At 47.1% G+C, this 16948-nt stretch overlaps 1 protein-coding gene and 1 long non-coding RNA gene across 3 annotated transcripts in view; one reads left to right on the top strand and one right to left on the bottom strand.

Moving 5' to 3' along the window:
- The window catches only part of LOC309329392, a 66553-nt gene that overhangs the window by 12926 nt on the left and 36679 nt on the right, over positions 1 to 16948 (top strand). The window lies entirely within an intron of this gene.
- Positions 1 to 16948, bottom strand: part of LOC309329218 (cytochrome P450 3A24-like) — a 29605-nt gene that overhangs the window by 11770 nt on the left and 887 nt on the right. Inside the window, exons 2-11 of one of the 2 annotated variants that reach the window (XM_081839910.1) lie at positions 15204 to 15297; positions 13406 to 13458; positions 12204 to 12303; positions 11046 to 11159; positions 8735 to 8823; positions 7415 to 7563; positions 5759 to 5886; positions 5576 to 5654; positions 3629 to 3789; positions 964 to 1250 (exon numbers count right to left, since the gene is read on the bottom strand). In XM_081839910.1, the coding sequence (XP_081696036.1) occupies positions 978 to 1250; positions 3629 to 3789; positions 5576 to 5654; positions 5759 to 5886; positions 7415 to 7563; positions 8735 to 8823; positions 11046 to 11159; positions 12204 to 12303; positions 13406 to 13458; positions 15204 to 15297 (1240 nt within the window). In that variant the 3' untranslated portion in view covers positions 964 to 977. Of the gene's footprint in view, positions 1 to 963; positions 1251 to 3628; positions 3790 to 5575; positions 5655 to 5758; positions 5887 to 7414; positions 7564 to 8734; positions 8824 to 11045; positions 11160 to 12203; positions 12304 to 13405; positions 13459 to 15203; positions 15298 to 16948 lie in introns of those variants that run through there. The other variant, XM_081839911.1, reaches the window with a different exon arrangement.

Genomic DNA, 16948 nt, shown 5'->3' with positions numbered 1-16948 from the left:
AAGTAAAACAAAGCAGGCTCAAAAACAAGCTCAAAAAAGAGGCTCCTTATCAGGAGCAGCAGCTGCACAAGAAAAAATAACAGCAGCATCAATGGAGTCAATGACACAGGCCCTGCTTAAAATAAATAAGTCACTAGAAGTACTTACCAAGCAATCTGCAGAACTCACTAAACAGTCTACAGAGAACTCAAAGAAATTGACGGAGTTGACAACAAGACTAGACCTGAATACAACAACAATTTCATCTAATACAGATTCTATAAACCGTTTGGTTCAAGAATCTACGGAAACAAGGAAAATAGCTGAGAGTGCTAGGTCCACTGCTGAAGAAACCAAAGGAAAGTTTGCGCCTATTGTAAAAAAAGTACATGAACATGATTCAGCATGTAACCATCCAAAGGCACCCAGAACAAAGAAACATTAGCCCAGCGGCGTAGCGTGGGTTGTCAGCACCCGGGGCAAGGCAAGTAATTTGCACCCCTAACCCCTAACCTGCCGCCGCTGCCAGCTTCTTCTTGCTGCTGCCTGGGCTGGGGTATTTACGGTAAGGTAGCCACGGCGGCGGGGGGTCCGTGTCAGGTGATCTGAGGCGAGTTACCGCTTGCGCTGCCGCCCAAACGACGCCGCTTGCCCGGAGGAGGAGGGCAGAGAGGCGAGGAAAATGCAACATGGCCCAGCAGCTGCAGCAGCAGCGGTGGCGGCGGGGCTGTGAGGAGGGGCTGCCTGGCGCGCCCTCCGCGGCCCTGATGCGCGGGGATCATGGCGAGCGCTGAGAGCCTCTGCCTGCCGGACGCCTTCAGCCCAGACACATGCACAGCTCGTCGGTTCCGCGAGACATGGGGCTCTGCTACAGCCTGCGCCCGAGGCTCTTCGGCAACTCCAGAGGCGGCGAGCGCCCCCCCAGATGTTGCGCCCAGTGCGGACGGCCCCCCCTGCACCCCCCACGCTACGCCACTGCCTGTCGCCAGGATTTCTTATTAGCTGCTTTCGGGAGAAGGAAGAGTCTCCTTCCTTGCAACGCACCTTTCGGGTCTGAACTCCTCCGGATCCGGCCAGTGTTCCGGGTCACGATGCAAGACAAAGGCAGGGATCATGATCGCTGTTCCTTTGGGGATCGTCACTCCGTTGATCTCCACGGTGTTTTTGCAAACCCTTTCGATCCGCCCTCCCGGAGGATAAAGCCGAAGCGTTTCGTTCACCACCTTGTCCAGATACTCCAACTGAAGGACGGTTTCGTAGGTGGGAGTGGCCTGCAAAAGAGGGAAATAAAACATCAGGAACCTCAAGCCAATGGCCCATCTGGTCCAGTATCCAGATGGGTGGGGTATAAATAAATTATCATCATCATCAGCTTCATCACAGTGGCTGACTAGATGCCCCTGGGAAAGCAACAAGCAGAACGATGAGCTCAAGAGTCGTCTTCCTTCTCATGGATTCCTGCAACTGGTTTTCAGAAGCATTGCTGCCTCTGACTGTGGAGCAAGAGAAGAGCCGTCATGGCTGGTAGCCATTGGTAGCTGTCAGGGACATGACTGAATTGAATGCGTGGGAAGAGTCTGTTGGGATGTGTCCAAGGAAAAGGGGGCAATTTGCAGGCCCCCAGCTGGCTCCAGCCCACCGGCCGGTAGCTGGGCAATCTCCGGTCCTTGGCACAGTGACCCGCAGCTTCAGAACTCTTCAGAAGCTGGAGCACACTCTAATCAGCAAAAAACTCTTCGCAACAGAAGGGCAGAAAGAGGCATATGTAAAGCATATTTACAAGCAGTTTATTCAGGACAAAGGAAAAACAAGCAAGCAGCTAAAGCAAAACCTATACACAAAATGGAAGTTCCCAGCAAGCAGTGCTAGACTGTAAACAGGCATGTGACACACAACAATCATGCCTGTTCCTTTTAAGGTGGAACGGAATATCCTAACAGAGTCAAGCTCTGGAGATGTAGGATTGCCAGTACAGAGAGGGCCAAAGTCTGACTCTGGAGATGAAAGAATGAAGGAGGGGGTTAGCCCTCCTCTTCACCAAGAGTTCCCAGACACAGACAGTTCGCAGACAGGGGGAGGGGAAGAGATGGACGGCATTAAGGGGGTTGCTATGCAACCAGCAGAGAAACAGCATTCAGAGGGCTCTTGTTATGAGGGGGGCGGGGTTTCCCACCCACCTTCTCGCCAAACCAGAAGAGCTGAAAGGGTTAAAATACAACAGAAGTACAATAGAGGACAGACTGGACTTTGGCACCTTTCGTGTTGTGACAGGGGCAGAGCCTCAGAGTGACTGACTCGTTGCTAAGAGCGGCAGGCTCAGAACCGCACTCTCAATGTGATTTGTAAATAAACATGCCATAAAACTGCCAGAGACTCATTAATTCTTATCGGGGCTTGTTTGCCTGCCTGAGATCATTGCAGTAGCCTTTTCCTCCTCCATGAATTAGAAAAACTACTGGATGAAGCATAATGGTACACTCCCCACCAGTGCCACTCACGGACTGCCCGGCCTGGCTGAAAGGGAGGGAGGGGAAGCAGAACCCAGTTGCTGCCCAGCCATTTTCCATGAATTCCATCCCTCCAAATTTCTGGCCCTGATGAAAAATAAAATCCATGTTTGATAAACAAACAAATATAACCCCCCTCCCAAATTTATACTATTTGGTTTGCACACAAATACTTTGCTTTGTTTTTTTCTGGTCGAGAACTCCCAGACCCCTAATTTTACAGCTTTCTTAGATGAGTCCGCTGGGAAAGGTAGGATTATTTAGCAAACATATATTTATTAAGGGCAGGATTCAGGAAAATTAAGCTCCAGCCTTCAGTTCTGCAGTTCCTATTTGCCCCCTTCATAAATTCCACCAAATTTTATTGCTTTGTTTTCTTTGATTTGCTTTCCCAGTTCGCCTGTGATCTCTTTATACCAAGCAGCAGAATGTGTTTCCGCCCTCTTGAACCCGTCCACCTTTGTCCAGAGTGGCAGCCATGCATGCCCAAGACAAATCGTGGTGGCAGTTCCAGTACCTCCATTCTTGTCAATTAACACTATAGTGGTACCTTGGGTTACAGACGCTTCAGGTTACAGACTCCACTAACCCAAAAATAGTACCTTGGGTTAAGAACTTTGCTTCAGAATAAGAACAGAAATCATGCTCCGGTGGCACAGTGGCGGGAGGCCCCATTAGCTAAAGTGGTGCTTCAGGTTAAGAACAGTTTCAGGTTAAGAACGGACCTCCGGAATGAATTAAGTACTTAACCCGAGGTACCACTGTACTGCAATCCTGCTCAGTTACTGGGAATTTGGATGAAAACTGCCAGTGAAATCTATCTGATGGCTTCAACATCTTTGTTTTCCCCACATTCCACTTCTGGTATGTCAACCTTCTAGACCAGAGGTGAGGAACCCAAAGGATTCCAAATGTTGTTGGACTACAACTCCCATGATCCATCACCACTGGCCATGCTAGCTGGGGTGATGGGATCTGGAGTCCACCAGCTTTCCCACCCGCCATCATGCTTTTGAGGCTGTCCCACGAGCCACCAGGAGACAGGTTTCTCCATGCTTGCCTATGTCCCTCCAAGCCAAAGCATTTATCATCAGACAGACCTGATGATCATCATCCTTGGAGACCAAAACAGAGGCTCTTACCTGGTTGGGAAGAGCCTCATCGATCTCCTCCTGCAGCTTCTGCTGCACATCTGGGTGGGTGGCCAGGCAGTAGGATAAGAAGCTGAGAGTGGTGCTGGTGGTCTCGTAACCAGCAAAAATAAATACAATGGCCTGGGCCATAATCTCTCTGTCCGTCAGAGCTGCAGAAGAAAGCAAACAAGGAGGGAAAACACAACTTCATCTCAACACTACAAACAAGCTGTTAGTAAAAATCGGGGTGGGATCAACAGTCTTACTATTCAGGATGTGGTACCTGTCTCAAAATCACTTGTGGCCTCATTTCAACCCATTTCAAAATACATCTACTCCTACTTCTCCAGTCCCAAAGGCACAATATGCACTCATCGTCCATCCCCCATGTCTTATAACTATCCCTCCTAGTTGTCGTTTAGGTAACTAGTTAGCTAAACGACATATAGTCCTGGCAGGCTATAAGGACTGCTGCTGCGGCTACCACCCAGGAGGACTCACCTGCTCAGCGCCTGAGGGCCCCAGTCCTGCCACTCAACACCTGGCCTGGGCCTGATGGGCTCTATAAAGGACTGCTGCCACTGCTGCTGTTGGGCAGAGAGGGCTCCATTTTGTTTTGTTCTTGTTTTTTGTTTAAATTGCTGATATTTTTTACCTCTGCCATTTTAAACTGTGATATTAATGCTGTATTCTTGGTTTTGGATTTTGATTTATGTGGAAATTGTTTCCCATTTGGTTGTGCATTTTTTTGATGTGGTTTATTTATTGTTTAAGATTTTGGGAAATGATATACAACGAATTGAAGAAAATGTTCCATTTAACATTTGTTTAAAAACCCGAGGCATTTTTGTTGGGGCTTGTAGGGAAAGACCTGCCAAAAAAGCTGAAAAACATCTTCATGTATGCGACAACGGCCGCAAGAGTTCTGGTAGCACAAGGATGGAAGACTGAAGAAACCCCAATTAAAGAATCATGGCAAGAAAAATGGATGGACTATGCAGAACTGGCAAAACTGACATATAAGCTACGGGACAAGGATAACTGTGACTTTAAGGATGAATGGGAACCCTTTACAAAGTATCTGAAGACGCAACAAAGCAAACTAGACTCCTTGGCAGGTTTTGAATAAACATTCACAAACTTTTTATTGATAATAATCAGCTAAATAGTTTGAGGATCTATACAACTTGCAGAAAACAGCATTCTTAGAGAAACCAAAGACTGGAACTGAGGGAAGTTGGGGGGTGGGGTGGGGGGTTGGGGGGGGAGGAAAAATGGGGGGGAAACAAGGATGATATGTTTTTGGATAATATGTCTTGTTATAATTTTGAATAAATAAAAAAAATATTGATTGTTTATGATTTTTGAAATTATGTAAACCTTGTTATGCTGTAAGCCACCTTGAGCATTGTTTTTTTAACTGTGGAAAGGCGGCATACAAATAATAATTAAAAAAGATGATGAAAGTGTGAAGCATCGTATTCTCAGCTCCCAAGCCGTATTCCTAAATCCAGTCGCATATCACAAAGGGTCCGGTCCCTTAGGGGTCGCCCTTTGGCAGCTTCCCAAAGCCCATCACAATACAGGCTGCATAACCTTTTTAGCCTCCCTGGAGCCAAGGCAAAGAGAAACCAGGTTGTGCTTAGGTTTGCTCTGTTAGTATGTATATGTACGCAATGGCACTTCTACTCCCTTCTGAAACCTAGCAATCCCTGCTACCAGGAAATACACAACGAATGGTTTTAAAGTGAACATTCAGGTTTTCACCTTGAATGAACTTCAGCAGAGCTAGTTCACTCGCTTTTTCTAGGCGTTGGCCAGAAATGTCAAGGATCTCTGTAAAGGTGGAATCCCAAAACAGGGAGTACAGCCCTGATATGTCAGAGTAAAGAAAACACCCTTCAAGCTGTGACACAAAACACAGCCACTGTTTGGAGGTGCCACCTGTCTATTTACCTTTATAGGAACTTGCTTCACTGGAGATGTTGCCTGAGATCTGGGAGTCCACCATGAGCTGCAGAAAGTCAACTCTGTCCTGCAAAGGAACAGAGACAGAGGCAAAGGTTAGCAGGACAGAACGGAGTGTCAATCACACACCTGACCTTCCACATGCGATGTTCAGGAAGGGGCCACACTGACCGTGTGCTGGTTCTTCTGACGCTCCTTCTTGATTTTTGTGACAGCATTAGTAAAGAACTCGAGGAAGGCAGTAGATGACAGGGTAAAGTTTAGTTTATTCAGCAGCGGTGTGAGGAACGGGAAGACGACTGGAAGAGAGACAAACAGAACAGTGTTTTGGGAGGATACAACGAAGGAGCAGTCTAATAAGAAGACACGGTCAAAGAATCTTGCCAAGCTCTTCTTGAGAGACAGAAAAGTTAGGAATACGATGGACCAAAGTCGCCTTTCTCTCTACTTCTTCAAGAGCTAGAACTCCTTTCCCTGGAGATCTTTAGGTAGAAGCTTAAACCTGGACAGTTCAGGTAGAGAGCCTGAGACCTGGCAACCATGTGGCAATGTTATCTGTGGAAACACCCTTTATATGCGGTTTCAGCCCTGCAATCCTAAACTCTTTATAAGCACACATTATAGATAATAATAATAATAATAATAATAATAATAATAATAATAATACATTTTTATTTATACCCCACCCTTCCTGGTTCAAAAACCGGGCTCAGGGTGGCTAACAACAAATTTAAAACAATTGTAAAAACAGCATAAAATACAGTATAAAAACATGAACAACAATAAAATTCAAAATTCAGAAATCTATTTAGGGGAAATAAGCATTAGATAATCCCCAGGGCTAGCTGGCTGAACTGGTCCTACTTGGGCCAGCGAGGAGGCCAGGGGAGAATTAGCTGTGGGGTCTCAGAGCGGGTGATCTTCATAAAAGGGGAGGGGGAAAGAAGAGAAGGGAAATAAAAGATCAGGCTGAATTCAAATTAAGGGTCAGGCGGAATAGCTCTGTCTTACAGGCCTGACGGAAGGAGGTTAAATCCTGCAGGGCCCTAGTGTCATAGGACAGAGCATGCCACCAGGTCAGAGCCATCACTGAAAAGGCCCTGGCCCTGGTGGAGGATAGTCTGACTTCCTTAGGGCCCAGGACCTCTAAACTATGGTTATTCATGGACCTTAATCAAAGCAAAATAAAAAAATTCCTTCCAGTAGCACCTTAAAGACCAACTAAGTTAGTTCTTGGTATGAGCTTTCGTGTGCATGCACACTTCTTCAGATATATGTATCATGGACCTTAAGGTCCTCTGAGGGGCAGACCCCTGCCTTAAGCCACAAAGGGCTTTAAAGGTCAAGACCAGCACCTTGAACCTGACCCTATACTCTACCGGGAGCCAGTGTAGCTAGATCCAGGAAGATACAAGCACATTAGTTTACTGCATTTACTGCTGCAACAATAAATAATAATAATAATAATAATAATTTATTATTTATACCCCGCCCATCTGGCTGAGTTTCCCCAGCCACTCTGGGCGGCTCCCAATCAGTATTAAAAACAATACAGCATTACAAATTAAAAACATCCCTGAACAGGGCTGCCTTAAATCCTAGCCCTACTTCTCGAAGTAGACTTCTGGCTTTTGTTTGACTTCTGCATCACTGGAATTTAGCCTACTTTGCAAAGCCATGCCGTGACCATTGCTTGGTTCCTTGTTCCCACTAAATGCAAGAGATCCCCTGGAAGCCCTGCCCCTGAAGGTATGTGGTGCACCAGCTGAAAAAGGTCCTCTCCCCAACCTCTCTGCCTGCCCACTTTAGCAGACAAGTGTCTCTTACCTATCAGAATCAGCAATGGACTCAGAAAACTGAACTTGAGGAACTTCTTGATGTTCTTGACGAAAGGATCGTTGGGGTTGTTCATGGAATCGATGTCAACGCTGAACGAGGTGCTGGTCACAACGTCCATGCTGTAGGCGCCAAAGATACTGTGGGAAAGGGAAGAGGGTGAAGAAACACGCATGAAATGTGATGGCTGTGGGTCACATGAAGTTCTCCCAGAGAAGACCCTCAGCAGAAAGAAGCACACAATGAATCTTGCAAGGACTTTAAACTCAGCTACGTGATCCGCATGAGCTCAGTCCTTCCTGGCCTGCGAATCAGCTCTGTTTATTGGATACATCTCAAGCCTGTACAAGACTTCATCTAAAAATTACATGTTTATTTTTAAGATTCCATAATGGTTGGGGGAAATTCTACATCATTAACTTTCTTCATTATGCTGTTTCTGTTTAATAGGTTTGTTAAATGCAATTATAACTTCCCATGGATTTCTTTTCATAGTAAAATGCGTCAGTTAAAACATATTTAGCAACCACATACTTAATATTTCAAAACATACACTTAAAAAAATTAAATGAAGAACAATGCTCCGCTGCAATATCATCATACTCATTCCTTCCTGGGTCAAAAAACAGCACAAGCTGAACTGGAGGCTAACTTTTTGTTTGCATTACTTCCCCACGATGTGTCTATATATTCTAAGAATATATATAACTTTTTCTTTGAATTATTTTCTCTAGATTTTTTCCTATAGAAATTTGTTTCATTTTTTACATGGGAGGCGTATTCAATCATGTATTCCAAAGACTCATATATCCTGATATATATCCTGATGATCTTATAGTCTGACACCTGCAATGCAGGGACACGCAGCTTTTCCATACGGGGATCAAACTCCTGCTGAACTCTGCAGTGAGACACTCCAGAAAACACTCAACCTTGTAATTCTGCAAAATGTGTGAATACAGTGGTACCTCTGGTTGCGAACGGGATCCGTTCCGGAGCCCCGTTCACAACCTGAAAGGAACGCAACCCGCGTCTGCATGTCTGCGCATGCGTGGGTCGTGATTCGCCGCTTCTGCGCATGCGCGTGACATAATTTTGCACGTCTGCGCATGCGCAAGTGGCAAAACCCGGAAGTAACCCTTTCCGGTACTTCTGGGTCGCCACGGGACACAACCTGAAAAAATGTATCATGAAGCAAACGTAACAAGAGGTATGACTGTACTCAGAATTCCTCCTGGAAGTTTCCTGGAATTCATTTTGGTTCTAAAATGGGCTCCTTTCCCCCCAACAGCCCCCCAAGAAATAACTCACTCTTTCATGTCCATGGGTTCATCGTTGTCCGATTTCTTTTGGACGTTCTTCGCCAGCATTCCTCCATATCGGTTGATAATGGGGAGCATCTGGAAATGCAGAGAAAAACCTGAATGGTGGTAGAGACCCCATTAAAATGGAGCTATAGAACAAGCAGCAGTTTGGATTGGCCACTTCACAGTGTCAAGAGACTGGCCCTGGAGAAGACACCCACAAGGAGCGGGAGAGGTTTTCTTCTGGGAGTGCATTCTCAAGCTCACTGTGCTGTGCCAGGGGGTTAACCCGAGCAACACGGTCCAGGTCCAGTCCCGAATCCAAGGATTCCACGAGCAGTCAGTCCAACAGGATCAAGGCAGGAAACCAGGCAAGGTCAGGCACAGGGTCTCAGGCAGGTTTTGGCAAACAGCAATGTTGCTCCTGCAACCTGGGGCGGGGTCCAACAGCGTTTTATCTCTCACGGGGTAACAGCCGGTTCTGATCCCCCGGTGACTCACCTCCCTGTCTTGCCTGAAGGCGAGCAGTCCTCCTGCGAGTACTCAGGTCTCTTCTTCTCCCAGAGCTTAGTCTCTGCAGCTCAGGAGATGTCGGTGGGTTACTAGACCCAGAGGCCGCCTCAGCCTCCCCTGACCCAACTGGTAGTGGAGCAGCTGCATGTGAACGAGGTAGTCCCCGCATCTGGAGCCAGGGCAGGCTCAGGCCCCTGACTCGGCCCAGCTGCTGCTTGTTGCAGGGGAACCTGTGCAGACTGGGGCTCTTCAGGATCAGGCCCCAGACTCAGTTCAGATGATGCCTGAGGCAGAGGATCCAGTGCAGACCGAGACTCCTCCGGTTCCGAGTCCCAGGCCATCACACTCACCCAAGCTGGGTTCCTTTTGTTCAACTCAGTCAAAAGTTCAACTCAGCCCACTCAATCCTTGGGTGTGCCCTCACATATTTCAACCCACATAAGAGGCACTCCAGTGCCCCCTCCAAATCCCTCGAAGGGGGTGGCTTAATCACAATCCTGAGCCCCCTTCAGGCTTGAGCTCCAGCAATCCTGGATTTGAAGCTCTCTGGCTGCCATGGCATGGTCAGCAACTGCTAGTTCTGCTCACTCCCTTCATAGTCCTGCCCTGAGAAGGTGACACCCAGGGCAGGTAGGGCTCTCAGGGAGTGAGGAGGATGGGCCCCCCCCCCTCTCTCATTTTTCACTCCTTACCATCCAGGCTAGCAGTCCTAGGGTCAACAATTATGTACCACAGAACAGAAGAAGAGCTCACCTAGTCCAGCATCTGGTCCTCACAGTGTGTGATGGCCTGGGAATCTGATCCAGAGGCTGAACCTGAGGAATCCCAGCCTGCACAGGAGTCCCCGCCTCCAGGGCCGGCTGAGCTGGGGCAGGGCCTTGATTCTGAAGCGCCTGCACCTGTGCCGGATCCTCAGGAGCAGGCACCAGGTGATTCCACTCTGGCTCCAGAGGTGATTGAGGACCCATTGCCTACAGGTGCTCCTCTCCCAGCCCTGTCAGGGGAAGGTGAGGTGGCCTCTGGGTCCAGTAACCCTCCAGCCTCTCCTGAGCTGCAGAGGCTCAGGGCAGAGAGGCGGAGGGAACTGGGTCTTCTCAGGAGGAGTGCTCGCCTTAAGGCCAGGAGAGGTGAGTCACATGTGGTGCGGGACCACCCTAGGCCTCAGAGGAGATAAAGGCCAGTCAGCCCAGTCCCAGGTTGCGGGAGAAACATTGATGGAAACCTGTTCCTGCCAGCATCCTGACCTGTTTTTCCAGAGTTCCTGACCACACCCGGCTTCTTGCCTTGGACCCCATTTCGCCCTTGGTGGACAGTCTCTAGACCGTCGGCCCAGGACCGGACTCTGACCATGCCTCACGGTAACCCCCCCCCCCCGGACCAGCACACAGTGGCCGACCAAATGCCTGTAGGAATCCAGTAAGCAGGATTCGAGAGCAAGAACCCTCGCCACTCCCATGGCTTCCAGTAGCTGGTATTTGGAAGCAGCCCCCAAAACATAACCCAGAATCCTTTGCTACACACGTAACTTCCCTTGCAGACAAGGCAGTGTTAAAACAGTTTCTGGAGGGCAGGGAAACTGAGGAAGGCGAAAACCTTTGTGGAATGCTCTCCCCAGGAAGGCCCACTTGGTGCCCTCATTATGGCCATGGGCCGGATTCCTGCATTGCAGGGAGTTGGAATAAAATCAGGGGTGGCCAAATCCCAAGAGACTGCGATCTACTCACAGAGTTAAAGACTGGCAGCGATCTACCCAAAGCACCTCTTAGGCAACATGGCATCAGAGATGGGTTGATCTGAGGACTTACTTCCTTCAGCCTCCCGCTGGTGAAGGTGGGCGAGAGGACGGTGCGAATCCGCTTCCATTGCTCATCTGGGACTGTAATTATTGAGGTGTCCAGTTCTCCATTCAAACCAAAGTCCTAAGCAGTCCAAGAAATCAATACTGGGAGTGAGTTGCAGCTGTCACCACCAAACACTCTCTTTTTTTTGTACAAATGTAGAGACTGACTGCATTCAAACAAAGTGCCAAGCCATGGTTTGTTTGAACTAACCAAGATCCACCTCACAGATGGGGGAGGGAAACATGGTTTACTTCCCCAAAGCATGGTTTGTTCCCCATCCTCCACCCCAACACTTCACCCCCTGTTTGATATCTCCCTAAACCATCATGACACCGAAGAATTGGCACTGCCTCACTGCATCACCTGAACTCTGGCTGACTGTGCAAGCTGAAAAGGAAAATATTTTTGGGGAATCTGGCTGGCTTCCCCATCTCTTTGCCACACGCCTGCCAAATGCACTCTTTACGTAAGAACTTCTTAATGCTTTCCTGCTACCTTGAATGGGGCAACAGACTTCTGCCAGCTTATCTTTTCCTTTTATGAGAAGCAGATATGAGTGTGTAGTTTGAAAGGTCAGCACTATCCCCCCCCCCCCGAAAAGTTAATTATAGCACTGTAAGTAGGTTTAGCAAGTAGGGTGGCCAGATATCCGTGGATCAGAGCTTGGTCCCTTTAAATTCCCCCCACTCCTCACAAAACAGTCACAGCGCAGGAAAGAGCTTCCTTCAGAAAAAGCCCCATTGAGAATTGCTCAGTCATGGGAGTGGTTTTGTTTTCTAGATGCTCATAGCTCACATCTCTACACCTTGGCAAATGTCTGGCCTGGGGTGGCAAAATACACCACTGTTAAGGGAGGATGTTGGGTTTGGACATAAACAGCAAACCATAGTTAAAGCAAGCCACAGTTTGTAACCCAACATCAAACCATGGCTTGACATCAGGGTTTGCCAAACCATGGTAAATTTGCTCTGCCGAGTTTTGATGCCTGAGCAAGCCACATTTTGGCTGAGCAAAGCATGGCGTCACATTCTGTGAGATCCAGGCTGTTGTCTAAGTTTTAAAAAGAACCCAAAATCCATCACCATCTCTCTTGACAGAGACAGTTCCCCAGCAGATACCTACCCGACGGTTGGTGAAATGGGTGTAGAATTCTTTCACCAGGATGGTTTTGATCATGACAGGATCCAGAATAGCCATCATGGGCTGCCGACCGTCAAAAATTCTAATTGCCCAGAAAGAAGAAGAAGAAGAATCTTGTTACAGATGGGTAGCTGTGTTGGTCTGCCGTAGTCAAAACAAAATAAAAAAATTCCTTCCAGTAGCACCTTAAAGACCAACTAAGTTAGTTCTTGGTATGAGCTTTCGTGTGCATGCACACTTCTTCAGATACACTGAAACAGAAGTCACCAGACCCTTCTATATAATGAGTAATACCCCTCCCCACCTTCTCACTATATAGAAGGGTCTGGTGACTTCTGTTTCAGTGTATCTGAAGAAGTGTGCATGCACACGAAAGCTCATACCAAGAACTGACTTAGTTGGTCTTTAAGGTGCTACTGGAAGGAATTTGTTTTGTTTTGTTTTGAAGAAGAATCTTGGTAATTCTTGCCACAATTGGTTTGTGGCAAGAAGCTAGGAACAATGAACCCTGGAGCTGGTTCCTAAAAACCATCTAGGCTGACACCGTTAGATGCAGGAAATCCAGAGATCTACAGCATTCACAGCAGGTGGCTGTGCAACTGGGAGAGACCACCCCCCTAACAGGTAATCAGGATTCTTTTTTGGTGTCAGATTGGGACTCTCTACCTAACCTCCAGCTGCAACGGTGGAAAACCTGTGACTCTCCAGGTGTCATTGGACTCCAGCTCCCATCAGCCATAGTCAGCATGGCGGATGGCCAGGGATGATGGGACATGTAGTCCAAACAGCCCCTGGAGGGCTGCACTTCCTCCAGCCCTGCCTTTTAGTCAACACTTGGAATGATTACCTGTTAAAACCTCAGAAGTCAAGAGCCAGAGGAATAAAATGACCAGCTGTTGGTGACAAATGCTACTCTGACGATGAGCAAAACCTGGACAATAAATTCTACCAGAAAATGTTTGCGGAGCAAATTATGCTTAGTGTATCACACACACCTTCTCCATCTGTATCATAGGTACAGTATGCAAAATGTGGGTTGCCTGAGCACAGGATTGTATTCTTATTCTATAGCAGCAAGGAACACTTTCCACTTGGGCCACAATTTGCAGGCAGCAACAGGCACACCTGCCTTCTCCAGTGACCAACCTCCCCACACGCCCGGTTCTGTTTTGCAGGACACTCACCCCCAGATTTTGCCATACTTCTGAAAACACTCCAGGTCAAAATCCAGAATCCCCTGCAGAGATAAAAAACAGTTGTCAGAGAAACAGGCATCTCCCGTCAGTGCAGCTGTGCTGTCTTAAGGGCAAGGCAGACTTAGGGGCTGTAAAGAACTTTGCTTTGTCTCAGAAGCAGCCCAAACACACCCAAACACACCACAGGAATGTGATTCATCCTCCTCGTCTGTTCACACCACAACATGACTGCTAGAATACACTTGGGAAATAGCTTGTTTGAAAACACCCATATCATCTCCTATATGTAGACATAGTCAACACGGACAGCCAGAACTGAATGCTGGTCTTGGGTTGCAGAGACCTGAGTTCGAGTCCCTGCTTAGCCTTGAGTACTCCCTAGGTACTACCTTAACATTTCTTGGAAGGACAAGGTGAAATAAAACTTGAAGGAAGGGTGGAACATAAATGTGGCAGAGAAGGAAGCTTGTATGTTGTGGTTGTTTATTATTTACCCTAAGATTCCAGGCTACCTGGAATATTGCATCTCCCTGTGCAAATCTGCCTGGGTGCTAAGAACCTCAGGGGAGCACCTTCTCATGGTCTCATCATGGTTGGTGGTGACACAAGAGAGAACCTTTTCTGCGGTTGCTCCCAGAATGTGGTATTTCCTCCCCGGAGAGGTAAGACGGGCTTGATATTTTCTACCTTTTTGCCAGCAGCCTAAGGCCTTCCGATTCAGAGAAACGTTTGGAAACTAAGGTGCCAAGGATGAGGACTCAGGAAAAACTGGATTGGGCTTGCTGGTTCTAAGGGCTTGTCCACACTTTCTCTTGTCTCGTGCTTCCTAGGCAGGGGCCTGGGGATTTTTCCATTTGCCCTGCTACTTTCTCCAGAAAAACCCACTCTTTAGTGCTGAATCAATTCAAAAAAGTGTTGACTTTTGCTCTTATTTAGTGGTAAAGCAGCAGTCAAGCAGAAGCCGGGCCAAGCCCTTCATGTGTTTTGAGGCATTTTTATTATTGTTCTTAATAGTTTGTTTGTTTTTATTACTTTGCACTTCATAATACCTTGGGGAAAGGGGGGCAGTAATCATAACAATACACTGCTAAACCATGTCTTAATGCAAATGTTTGCAGGTTAGTTGACACAAAGTAAAAGAGTGTAGTTTTTTAATACATAAAATTTCTGAGTGGATGTTATTGGCCCAGAGATGGAAAGATGATAAGGTCCTGACCAGAGAAGAATGGCAGATTATGTTGATGGATTATGCTGAAATGGCAAAAAATGACCGGAAGTATCAGAAATCAGAAATACCAAAATTTTAATAAGGAGGGAATTTATAATCTATCAGAATAATAATTGTAAACAGTTAAAATTGTTAGTAGGAATAACACTGTAGTTTAATGGTGAATTTTGGATTTAATAGAGATGTAAAAGATTTGGGTTATTGTAGAAGACGCAGGAGGAAATGGAATCTTGTTTTTAGGATGAAGGTTGGATATGTGATTGCAAAACTTTAATTTGAAAAACCATCTACACTCACTCACTCACCCACACCAAAAATCACAACACACATTTAACAAAACAATTCAAAAAATCAATTCTGAGGGTAAATCTCAAAATGTCCCATGGTATTAAAAGTTTTTCGTTTGTCTCCAAAATGACCAGTACAGGACATAGGGAGTCACATACAAATTACAGACTCCCTGTCCCATCCAAAGTCACCTACTCTCTCCCCTCCCCCCCCCAATCCTTTGATTACCTCCCAGGGCAACTGTCACAAGACTGGCTGCAGAATACTCACTTTCCGGTATTCGAGAAAGGTCCCGATGAAGGGCAGAGGCCTTGGACCAGGAATTCCCAGCTTCTTAAAGAAATTGTATGGCCAGATCCCATAGCTGGAAAGACAACCAGTCAAAGAGAAGTCAATGAGAAAAGTGGTTTGAAAAACAAGATATTCCAGTCCACCTGGCCTTGCAGTTATCCGCTCGCCCAGAAGCCACAGGCAACCAGGAATTCCCTGCAGGTGAACGAATGAGCAGCCTGGCTGAGGATGGACGGGTGGCTGTCTCCATCTTCTTCCAGCCCTCCTGGCTTCCATGCTAGCCAGTGAAGAACAAAACTGCAAGCAGGATTTGTGCACAAGAGGCCTCAAATTTCAGAGGCATCCTGTGCGACATCAAATTTGGGAGCCCCTACCTCTTGCCTTCCATTCTAAATAATAGTTGCAGCGTCCCCAAGGCTCAACGCCCAGTGTGACTGAAGTAGACACTCTCCTCTAAATCCACCTTGGTTCCAGGGAGGCCTGGGAGAGAGCCCTACCTAAAATCCTGCAGAACTGCTGTTAGTCAGGGCAGACACTATTGAGCCAGGTGGTCCAGTAGATCTGACTAAGGACTTTCCTATGTTCCTATGATCCTGGCAAAGGGGAGGCAGAGTGAGCCTTCAACCTCCTGGCCAGACTGCATTGCCAGTTTTAGAAACTCAGAAATACAGTGGTACCTCAGGTTAAGAACTTAATTCGTTCTGGAGGTCCCTTCTTAACCTGAAACAATTCTTAACCTGAAGCACCACATTAGCTAATGAGGCCTCCCACTGCTGCCGCGCGATTTCTGTTCTCATCCTGAAGCAAAGTTCTTAAGGTACTATTTCTGGGTTAGCAAAGTCTGTAACCTGAAGCATCTGTAACATGAAGCATCTGCAACCCGAGGTACCACTGTATAAGCTAATTGCCAAATAGCACTTGGAAACCAAGGTTACAGGCGCCACAACAGAATGTCTAAGCACCATTTATTATTATTATTATTATCATTTATTAAACATTTCAGTTCCATATATCTATAAGCTGACTGGGTGACCTTGGGCCTGTCACAGCCTCTTAGCCCACCTCACAGGGCTGTTGTAGGGATTAACTGAGGAGTAGAGCTCAACCATGTACTCCTTGGAGAAAAAGGTGGAAAATCAATGCAACAAATGAGCTCTTCTGCTGCCCTGCTTAAGGAGGCCAGGGGCCAGCCAGGTGGAAATGTCAGCTGCCAACCTGGCGTCCAGAAATCTCCACGTGGTTTCAAATTGGACCCACACCAATCACGAAATACACCGGGCATTTCGAACACTGTAGATTTTACATATTTATTTATTTATTTATTTATTTATTTATTTATTTATTTATTTATTTATTTATTTATTTATTTATTTTGCTAGCCTAAGAAGCTGGTTGCTTGCTGGTGGGCTGTGGTGGCACCAGGGCAGGGCTTGGGGGTGGGTGTCCGGGGCCCCACTTTTGCAGAGGCCACAACTCTCACTTTTGACCCTTGCACCTTGGAGCAGCAGCAGGAGTTGCCTCCATCGGGCACAGCCTGGGACAGAGATTAGATTAGAGCCAACATGAAGGACCTCTGAAGGCTACAGACCCAGCAGAAATTCATCAGGTAGCACTTTTCCTGCCACAGAACTACAGGGCCGGGGGAAGCTTCTCCTACAGAACAGCTGCCTGCCTCCTGCAGATGGGGAGCCCTTTGTAAACATGTGGAGGAGGAAGAGAGATCC

This window comes from Podarcis erhardii (genome assembly GCF_964252035.2).
Source record: "Podarcis erhardii genome assembly, chromosome: 14".
Taxonomy (NCBI): domain Eukaryota; kingdom Metazoa; phylum Chordata; class Lepidosauria; order Squamata; family Lacertidae; genus Podarcis; species Podarcis erhardii.
Note: the sequence above shows the minus strand (reverse complement) of the source record. Positions and strands in the feature narration are given on the sequence as shown.